Source organism: Neopelma chrysocephalum, unplaced genomic scaffold, assembly GCF_003984885.1.
Source record: "Neopelma chrysocephalum unplaced genomic scaffold, ASM398488v2 Primary Assembly neopelma1_186, whole genome shotgun sequence".
NCBI lineage: Eukaryota > Metazoa > Chordata > Aves > Passeriformes > Pipridae > Neopelma > Neopelma chrysocephalum.
The window spans coordinates 293617-304501 of NW_020897848.1; the positions used below are offsets into that span (position 1 = coordinate 293617).

Here is a 10885-nt window from a genome sequence, read left to right on the forward strand (position 1 = left end):
CTGGGAAGGACTGTGCCCTCTGGGAAGGACTGTGCCCTCTGGGAAGGGCTGTGCCCTCTGGGAAGGGCTAACCTTGATGCTACCCATGCCCCAGCAGCCCACAGGTCCCTGCCCTCGCTGCCCGTGTCCGTGGGAACAGGGTGGGTGTGTTCCCGAGGGCTGATTTTCCTCCTGGAAGGATGGAGAGGGAGCTGGCGTGCGGAATCCAGAGTTCTCTTGGCTGTCATTTTTAAGGATGATCCATGACGTGTGAACATCACCCGCAATCGAGGCCTTAATTGCATTTCTCCAGCGGGCAGGCGGCGCTTCCAAGGAAGCTTAAACGAGCACTTAAGGGATAATGTAGGGCTGGGGGGGGCTCCTCACATCCAACTCCCCCAGCGCTTTTATCCCGCAGTTATTGGGGCCATTATGGGCTGCGATTGTCTTTTACTGCCTTGCGTTTCTTTGCTGTCAGCCGGGGAGGGAAGGGATGTGTAACACGACCCGAAGCGGTCTTGTTTGTTTTAATCTGCTGGTTTAATATCTCGTGGCTTCCTGCCATTATCCCTTTCTGAGCCGGCCCCTGGAGCTGCTGCCGGAGGTTTTTGTGCAGAGGGTGCAGGCTCTGCTATGCCCTTGTCTTGTTCTCTCTGTGGGGGCATCGACAGTGATTTTTCCTGCCCGACCATCCCACCCTGCTGTGTTTTTTCCCTCCTGGTTGTTTTCTTTAAGCGCCTCCATCCCATTCGTGCTGAAAATGCGTCTCGGTGATATCGCAGAAGCTCCCGCTGTTTTTCCCAAAAAAACCCCTCCTTCTCTCATCCCGCCCCCTCGGTGCGGGCGTGCAGCTCTCCCTGCGGGCTGCCTCCCGGGCTCTATTCCCGGGGAATTCGCGCAGGGCTGGGATCGGGAGAGCTGCCGGCACTTCATCTGCAGTCAGGAGGGACCCGCGCCGTGCTCCCTGCGGGTCCCTCGCGGCACATCATTACTGTCAGCTTCATCCTGACGGATGCACTGCCCGAGGAGGAGGAGGAGGAGGAGGAGGAGGAGGCACCCGCTCCTTAGGGCTGGGCTGCTCTGCCCTGCGATGCGGGGGAAGGTTTTGGGGAGCACCGCCATCCAGCCTGGCTGCCCCGGGGTGTCCCTGCATCCCCGGGATGGAAGTGCTGCTCTGGCGGTTTGGTTTTTATCACTGGTGACCAATCTGAGGGGTTTTCACCTGGAATAATTGTGTGATCGCTGGTAGGTTAGGAGATAGTGAGTTGAGGGGAGTTCAGGGGACAGGGAAGTTGATCCCTGGACCCCCAGTGCCTGGCACTGGGACAAGCTGCTGCTGACACAGCAGCCCAGCCCAGCTGCCCCCCTGCCACCCACCCACCCGGATCATCCGTCAGCTTTTTGGCAGCTTAATGAAATGGTCCCCTTCCCTTCTCCCAGCTGTGCCCGCTGCTAAGTGCCTGGAAAATGCATTCCCGGGGGGACGATCCCGCCAGTGAAATGGAAATGACCCGCCGCGGCTGCATTAGTCTCGGTGTCACTGCTTTTCTCTCTCGGGTGTGACAGTGATTTTTACCCTTCCCGGGTCCTTCCTGTGCCCTCCCCTGGCTGCCCCTGCCCCGGGGTGGGCAGAGGGATGGAGCTGGAGAGAGCTGGGGGAGGAAAGGATCGGTCGTATGGTTGTTTGGTTTTTTTAGGAGAAGCACAGGAAAGTGCTTTTCCTTGTGCGTTTTGTTTTGCTTTTGATCAGTCCAGGAGACAAAACAAAACCGGACTTGCCCAGAGCTGGGGTGAATGGATGAATGAATGAATGAAGGCAAAGCTGCTACATCCTCCTTGCCATGGAATTGCAGCTCCAGGAACCTCCAGCCTCCTCCCCTAGAGCTGCTTTAGGGAATGAAAGTGCAATAGTTTATTTAATTTTCTGGTAATTACACTGCATCAGGTGACTTACATAAATATAAAGAGATTTGTCCTTCAACATCAGATCTTTTTCCAAGTCCTTTTTGCTCACTTGACCAGGCCCTCCATGCCAGGCCCTATTTTTGGGAGGTGGCCCTACATTGGCTCCACCTCACCCCGTGGTGTGGGATTGGGCAGTGGTGGGAAAAAAACCCCCGGAAGAAAAAAACCCCAGGAACTTTCGATCGCACAAGGAAGCAAAAGTGTTGTTTTCCTCCTTTATTGAACTTTGGCAAATAATATGTGTGTGTGGGTTTTACATCAATAGCTATAAATAAAACTTTGAAAGCAATGTAATACTCGTCATCGAGATAAAGGACATCTATTGGCACAAATCAGTGAGTAAAAACCCTTTTAATGATAAAATAACATTCACTCTTTAGCTACTTTTTTTAATTCGTCTGAAAAACTCGGCTTTACACTCAGTTCGACGTGTCACCTTCCACAAAGTTTAAAAAAGGACATAAAATGACAGAATAATAAAATAGACCTTAAATTTCATTAATACAGGTGCCCCGGCGCCTTGGCAGCCGTGGCCTCACATACCCCCTTTGTTGCCTTTGGACTGAGAAATGCAGGTGGAGGTGAGGAGTGGTGGGATCTGCCCGAAACCATCCCGGCTCTGCTTTATTGCGGAAGAACGTGGGAAAAGATTAACAGCTCTTTTACAATCATCAACTGTCTGACAAAAAAAAACCCTGTTGTTTTTAAAAGTTCTTGTGACTGTCTTTGGCAGAGAAATAAGGGGAGAAAATAACCCCGACTATATCACACAGCTTTCATTAAATCGTCACAACCTACTGAGTAAGGCCAAAGGAAAAAAAATGTCTCTTTGCACTAATGAAAGCACATCTCTAAAATACCCTTAATGACAGACCATAGAAACACTCTACTGACGGACTCGGATGCCTCCTCAGAAGGCTGTGGCTTCCCAGGCCACGCTCTTCCACCCACAGTGAAGTGTAGGGGGGCAGTTGGTTTGGCTTTATGTCCGGGGGGACCCGGGGGAACAGCAGGGCTTGGGAGCTGGACCCGGAGGGAAAACACAGCCCAGCTGGAAATGGTGGGGGGCTCGGTGACACGGGGGACAAATCCAAGGGGTGGGAAGCACCTTAGCAAGAAGCTGCCGGTCAGCCAAACTTCTCAAATCACAATTTGGGTTGAATTTGGGTGCATTTAACACAGGGGCAGAGCAGAGCTGCTGTTCCAGCAGGCCTGACCCCCCTCCCGGGGTGTGTTTTCCCAGCACCAATGGCCACGAGGGTAACAGGCTCCATGCATAAATAAATCCCATCAACAGAAAGTCCCAAACCCAAAGGAAGAAGTTGCCATTAAGAACCACGATGCATCATCACACTGCTAAGGGTTTGCCTCATGCATAAACATGGCAGCGCTGATTGGCAGTTGCTAATTAGAATAATTAGAATTATAATAATACTACACCGTCACACAGGACAATCAGCTCTTCAGACCAAGTAGCACAAATGTAGAAAATAATCCTTTTTTTTTTTGCCTCGTTTTTCTTTTTTTTTTCTTTTTTTTTTTTCCCCCCCCCTCCCCTCCCCTCCCGTAACAGAGCAAATGAACACAGATTGTTTCTTCAGCAAAATATGAAACTGTAAACTTTGGGCTCATTCTGCAACTTTTCCCCCCCCCGTCCATAAACAACAAAAGAAAAAACCCCAACTCGGGAAGAAAGACTCGACGTACATTTTTAAGCGCACCTCCTCCGTCTAGTACAAAAGCACAACCTAAAACGTATAAAGCTTTTTTCTCCTCTTTTTTTTCTTTTTTCTCAATTTTTTTTTTTTTTAAATCACGGTTACCCCAAAAAAAAGAAACGGTGAATAATTTCTTAACATACGCTAGAATAACATTACTCTAAACAGCTACTCTCTATGAGGTATATCTGAGAAAACTCGGTGAGGGAGTGCACGGCCTGCCTTTGCCAACGTGCCCGGTTTGGAATAAAGCTTTGGAACCGTGGAAAGAGAGAGAGAGGGAGATCGGGGAGAGGGAGGAGAAGGAGAGCCTTTGGTATTTTCAGGAGTCTGTCCTTTGCAGGGCTGCAAAGCACCACAGTACAAAGCCCACCAGTGGCGGCCCAGTGAAGCTGAGGTATTCACAGGAAGAATTAATAAAAAAAAAACCAAAAAAAAAAAGCACAGAGAGAGGTTTCTAAGACTGGCAAAAAACGGTTTTTTGCTTTGGTTCAAGCAAAGGCACTCGTCCCGTGGTGAGAGCTGAGCCTGGTGGGAGCCGTGGGACCCTGCGGGACCTGCCGGGCCCTGGGGACGGGTCTGTGAGACCCGAGGGCACCGGGGCTCCCCCCGCCCCCAAGGCATCCTGAGAATTATTATAGCTTTGTATCGAAGGAACAGAGAGAGAGGGAGAGAGAGAGAGAGAGAAAAGCACACTTGTCACCCTCCTAACGCTTCCAACGCAGACCTAGAGCCCGAAAGAAGCCCAAAATCAAAGGCAATACTTAATTAAAGTATTTAATGGAGCGTTTGTGAATCCAAGGGCACGGCTCAGGCACGTTCCTCAGGGAAAGGCCCCGCAGCCTGGGCTGGGGGCTGAGGGGGAGCCCAGGGGCACAGAGCAGAGCCCAGGGGGACGTTGGTTCGGTGGCACAAACCAGGTGCCAAAGGGCACCGCTGATTCCCCGACCAGCTTGGAAATAAATCATCGCTCAGGAACGTGGTGCTAATGGAGCTTAATGTGGCCTCGCCTCATTGCCGGCTCCAGAGAAGTAATTAATTGATTTTTATGTGAAAACCGGAGTTGTAAACAACAGCCAAAGGTGAGGAGGAGGAGGGAGCAGCCCCTGGATCTGCTGTGCCCGCTGGGAGGGCCCCGGACCAGCCCGTGGGCTCTGCTCAAGCAGGAAAATAATAATTAGTGATGCTAATTGCACCCCACAATGGCTCAGGGGCACCTGAAGGGCCTTTCCTTGGGGAATCTCTGAGGGGTACAGCCTGGATTCACCCCCAGGGCAGCACAACCAGGGCACTGTGCCCACGTCTCCAAACGCCTGGGCTGGCAGGAAGGCAGAGGGGAACACGGAAAAAGGGCGTCACCAGGACTGGCAGCTCCCAGGGAAGCGTTTCTTTGGGAATGTGGGCTCAGCTGAGCGTCACTGAGGGCAGGGGGAGGCCGGGGGGAGCTGTGGGAGGGCACGAAGCAGGACGCAGACCGCGCTGGAGAAAGAAATCTTTGGTATCTTTGGTATCATCGACACGATTAAAATTACAAATGGAAAAGTCAGTGAGGTAGCCTCTTTGGTTCTCACTAGAAATACAAAGGTTTTTTTCTGTTTTTTTTTCTCTTTTTTCCTTTTTTTTTTTTCCTTTTTCTCTTTTTTTTTTTTCCACACGCAGAAGTTCATTCTTGGAAGCAGCGAGTTTAAGGGTTTCTCTCTTTTTGCTTGGCATGGATTATTTCACCCCCAGCTTAAGCTTTGAATAAGCCACAAAAGTTCAGGCAAAGTATCCCAGTGTCTTTTTTTTTTTTTTTAACACACAGTTTTTAGGTTTTGAGTATCCATTGCTTGTCCTCTGCTGCTCTTACAGGAGATCAGCTGTAGTGCTTTAGAGGTAATTCTAAATCAAAAAATAAAAACTCTACGAGGGGCATCCCGGGGTGGGGAGGAATAAGTTAAATGAATAAGTTAAATGAATAAGTTAAATGAATAAGTTAAATAAATTAGTTGTATTATGAAGGCTTCCTGTGCCATAATAAAGGTACGTCGCCCTTTCCAGTCGGATGGGAAGGGATTAACTTAAATAACTTAAACTTTGATACTTAATTAAAATTAATTAAAAGAGGGGATTAAAACTGGACTCCTGCTTCATGGAATGAGCAGGACCTGGCTGCTCTGGGAAGCAACACCAACTCTTCAGTGGGTTCACTGCCAGGCTTCGCATCTCTGATGCGCCGCAGCAGTCAAAGGGATAAATAAGCAAAATTAACCCCAAATGAGTCCATAAATGAGCAAATTAAACAGTTGCAAATAGCTAACAGTCTGCACTCAGGCAAAACTCCCACTGAACTGAAAAGCTCAAGTGCAACTCGACGGGATTCAGGCTGAACAGAGGTCTCAGGACCTGCCCTGAGACTAAATTAAATAAATTACATTATTGGGTAATAATAAAACCCACGAGTGTCTGGAAGAAAAAAAAAAACAAAACATTTTAAGCGAGGTTTGCTGGTTGGGTCCTTCTCAGGTCTTTGGATTCAGCTGTAGGTCAGAGAGCTCCAGGATAATAAAGCTATTCAACCGAAGCACATTCCTTGTTCCTTCGGGGGGGGCAATTAAATCCAAGGTTTCTTGGAAAGTTGGATTCATCTCGGCTGTGCCCACGCTTGGAACTCCCGAGTTCCCGGGCCGGGAGATGCTGGGATACTCTCTGTACACACCAGTCTTTTTGGTAGCAGGATAAATAAAGCGACAAGTTACAATCACACAGCTCTAGAGATTCATAAATATAGGGTGTGGAATCGGGATTTATCTGCTGGAGTTGGGATTAGGGCAGAATAGGGCACCTACTCTGCTCACCCACGCAGGGATCTCCCCCCACGGTCCGGGATTATGTAGAGGGAGCTGCTACATAAAAGCCAAGAGGGGGGCAGTGGGATGGGAGATGTCACAGGAGAGGGGCCAGGGATAAAAAATGCAGGATTTGTGGATGAAAATGATCTGTATTTGAGTGCCCAGCCCAGAGAAGCCTCGTGGTGTGTGTTTGTACTTTCACAGTTTGTTGTGTGAGGAGGAATTTGTAAATAATCGCAAAAGAGATTTTGTAAATGGTTCTGTAACTGAGCCAGACTTCCTCTGTCAGGGTGTTGGGAGGAGGAACTCTGGGCAGGAAACCTTCCCTGCCCTGAGCAGACAAGGCTTTTTGATTTTCTTTCTTTTTTTAAGGGCAATCATTGGGAAATGAGTGCAGCAGCTCTGTGAAGCTGTTAAAAAACCCTCCTTATTTAAAGGGAGAGAGGAGCAAGGGGGTACCACTGTGCTCCAGCTTTGGGGATATATTTGGACATGTCAGGATTCAGATCAACAAAATGATGTGTTTAATATGTCAAACCCACAAGAACTGCTGCAAACCTGCTTTTGGTTCAGGGGGAGGTTTGGTGCTGCCCGGCACTGACAGTGGCAGAAAATCATCCCCGTGGCAAGTTTTATCCCTGGGGAGGAGGAGACGGAGCAGTATCCCAACATCCTGCTCTTGGAATCTGTGCAGCTCTCGGAGAGGGCAGAAACAGGGAAAAAAACAAATAAACCCACCCTTTTTGGTTGCACAAAGACTCAGAAGTGTTACCTGTCCAGAGAGCAGTGGGGTTTATGTGCATTAGTCGTGCAAGAGGAGAAAACAAAACTGAAAACACAAGTGGTGAGAATCCTCATCTTTGGTATTGTAGCTGTTGAGGTTTCGGTTGCTCTGTTCCTTGTTCTTTTGGAAAAAACTGCATAGGCACAAATTAAAGACAATCTTCGACTTTAAGATGACTGGAGTTGTCAAATGAAGCAGCAATTTGTACTGGCTTTGCTTTGTTCTCGTTCTCGTCAACCCTTTCTTTGAGATCTGCTTCCGAAAACGTCCGAGACGTCTGTAAAACACAGTGTGGGACTCGTTTGCTTCCTGACGCGCTTCCTTCTTGTTGTATTTTTTTGTTTTTTAAATTTTTATTTTATCTCAGTTTGTTGCAGAAGAAGAAGAAGTAGGTGCAGAAAAAACGTTTCTTTGGTTTCGATTAAGTAGCACATTAAAAAAAAAAGTCTCAAGTGTCTCTTTAAAGGGCCGCGGGGCCGAGAGAGGGCTCGGAGCTCGGGGGGGCTTCCCCAACCACCCACACCGGGCCGTGGCGAGGAGAAACGGCGGGTTTAGGAACATCTTTGGCTTTGCAGAAATCCTGTCTCTTTGGTGTGCTGTGTTCCCGCCGGCTCGGGAAAAGGAATCAGGGGGACGCGGTGGGGTCGATGCGGCACGTCTGAAACGGGTGGTGGCATCCGGAGGGCTCCTTCCTGGGGGTGATTTTTTCCTGCTTGAAAGTACCATAAAACATCAAAAAAATAAACCTTTTTGGTTTCGGTAACAAGGAGGAGAAACCAGATTCAGGGAAACCAAAAGAATGACCTAAAAAAAATCCAAAGATCTTTGGAAACGTTGTAGTGTAGCAGTTCCATCGACCTCCTGAGTGTGCATGAGGTACAAACACAGACCTTGGGAGGAACTGCCAGCTGTGCTTGGGGCTCCCTGCGGCGTTCCCGGGATGTCCCAGCGCTGCGGCTACGGCTTTGTGCTTGATGCTTTGAGCTCGAGGGAACCGAACTGCTCCCATCCAAGATCGAGTTAAACTGAGGAAAACGAACTTAAAAAAAAAATTGATCTTTCTTTTTTCTCCTTAACGAAAACCACGCCTGAGTTTCAAACTTGGGTTCTTCGGCGCTGGGCTTTGTGCTCCGTTCCGGCGGGGCGGTGTGGCCAGCACACAGATCGGGAGAAACTCGCCTCGGGAACGGCTCCCCCCCGCCTTTTTTTCAGACCTGCCTCGCCCGTCCTGAGCTTCGCGTTGTTGTCCGGGGGGAGGTGGAACTGGCGCCTGCTGGGACCGACCGGGCTGGGGTGGTGGTGGTGGGAGGATTGTGCTTTAGAAGTCACCGGTGGAGGGCCCTGCGGGAAGCCAAGCCGCTCTCTCTGCCGTGCTGTGCCAGCCGTGGTGCCCCTCAGGCCTTGGGGCAGCCGCCGGGGGCCGAGGAGGAGCCCCCGGAGCTCAGGTCGTCCTGCCACTTCTCCAGGCTGCGCCGGCGGGCGTTCATGAAGAAGTTGCTGACGGTGGTGAGCTCCAGGCCCAGCTGCTGGGAGATGGTGATCTGCATCTCCTTGGAGGGCCGCTTGTTCTCCTTGAAGATGGCGAAGAGCGTCCGGCGCTGCAGGTCCGTGAACACCAGCCGGGATTTCTTCTGGGAGTTGTTCCGCTCCTTGCTGGGCTCTTGCTCTTTGCGTTTGCAGGCTGGGGAAGGGGTGGGCAGAGACAGAGAGAAAAGGGTCAGGTGGGGGCCACAGACCTGCCCGGTGGGTGTGGCACTTGTACATGAATTTTATCCCTTTAAACACCCCAAAGTAAACCCTGGTCAAAGCTTTGGGTGACCACCAAGGGCAAAACCCTGTCTGACAGCATGAACTGCCATGGCCCAGCTCAGCCTTCCAGGGTGGAGCTCTGGCACCACCTCCCCTTGGTCCTTCTGCAGTGTCACCACCCCCCCGGGGCACTTCTCCCATCTCCCGTCCCCCTTCCCAGGGTATCTCCCAGGGGTGAAGCCTGGTGAGAGCTCGGGTCAGGCAGGGCGGCGGTGCCAGGCCGTGGCTGCACTAATGGCTCCTAAAACCCTCCGTATTAATAGCTGCCTGTATTTATCAGCAGGGAGAGAACAGCCAGTGCTGAAAGCAATCCCACCCACGCTTAAAAATAGCCCTGCCAGGGCACGGGGAGAAAATCCATATGTTGACACGGGCGGGGAACGGCGCCGGCACAAAACGAGGCCCGGAGAATTGATGAGAGGGCGGGTTGGAAGCAGCCCTGTTAAATAATTCTGCAGGTCTGGAATGTGAGATGAACCTGGCCTGGGAGAAGGACTCAGACAGTGGAAATGTCTGTAATTAACCCAAAGCACAGGGCTCCAGCTGGGAGCTGTGGGAAGGGGGAGCAGCACGGATGCTCCTGAGGTGTCCCAGTGGCCAGAGTCGGGTCTCCAGAGCCCAGAGACATCAGGAGGCAAGAATTAGGCACCTCTAACACCCCCTAGATAACATCCTGCTGCCTGTCTGAGCTGCAAAAGCAGCTCTGAGGCTGGATGTGCCCAGAATCCACGTGGGGATGTCCCCAGCACCGGCAGCTCTGCTGCAGCTCCTAAAAGGTTCCGGGACACTGGGACGAGCCGAGTGTTTCCTACCATCACTAATTTATGTCCTGAGGTACTCTGCGTTTTACAGTTATTGGTAGCTGGTGATAAATAATGCAGAGGGCTGTGCTTTTCGATGCATTCAGTAAATACTTCCCTTGGACCCTCGAGTTTGCTCTCGAAAAGGCAGAGAAAAATGGGGGGAGCGCTCTCGTAAAATCAGGAGGGTTTCCGGGAAGAAAGAGAGAGGTTTTAAGGGTGGAGGGAAAGGAAGAGACCGTCTGGATTCTAAGCGCATCAGGAGGAGGAGGAGGAGGCCAGGGAGGGGTCCTGGGGGCTGGAGTGGTGCCCAAGCAGCCCCAGGAGAAGAGGAGCCACTTGCAGGGCCGGGACGCTGGAAATGGCAACCCAACAGCTCCCGGGACTTTCTGGCTCGGGATGTTTTTACTCCAGTGGCAAAAGTGGCTTGGGAAGAGCAGGTGTTAAGCAGGAGCCAAGCAGGGAGCAATATTCCCTTAATCCAGCAGTAAGTCCTCTCCCCACGGCTCCCGAGGATAAGCTGTGACTATTGATCCCCTGCTCGTGGTTCCACGGGGGTGCCAAGTCACTTAAACCCCGTTATCTGCCTGATGGAAATAAAGCTGCTCCTCAATTCCATCGCAGACAGGACTCCACGTGGGGGAAATGTGATTACTGAACACAATGAAATGACCACCCAAATGTTTTTTCCAGGGATTTAAAATGTTTTTCTCTCGCTACGATTCACCTAAAGCAACCCCCCCTGTTGCCACAATCCCTTAAAAACCAGGCCCCGGAAATCAATTTGATTACCTCTCTGAATTAAGTATGCACGAAGGAGAGTGATTGGGATCGATACAAATTAGGTTAAGTACTCCACTGTGTACAAAATCATTATGGGAACGAGGAACAATCAGAATGAAGATGCAAATAATCACATCGTCGGAGGAGCAGGGGGGGTGTGGAAGCTCCGGGAGGAAGATTTCCTGCTGCTCTTCCATCCCCTCCCAGGAAGCTCCA

General features: G+C 50.7%; 2 protein-coding genes across 2 annotated transcripts in view; one reads left to right on the plus strand and one right to left on the minus strand.

Moving 5' to 3' along the window:
- The window catches only part of FECH (ferrochelatase), a 17036-nt gene extending 15674 nt beyond the window's left edge, over nt 1-1362 (plus strand). The window contains exon 12 of the mRNA XM_027702458.1: nt 1320-1362. The gene's annotated coding sequence lies outside the window, so the exon portion shown is untranslated. The remainder of the gene's footprint in view (nt 1-1319) is intronic.
- A 7083-nt stretch (nt 1363-8445) lies between these two features.
- ONECUT2 (one cut homeobox 2) overlaps nt 8446-10885 on the minus strand; it is a 6886-nt gene continuing 4446 nt past the window's right edge. The window contains exon 2 of the mRNA XM_027702428.1: nt 8446-8958. Coding sequence (XP_027558229.1) covers nt 8672-8958 — 287 coding nt within the window. The 3' untranslated portion in view covers nt 8446-8671. The remainder of the gene's footprint in view (nt 8959-10885) is intronic.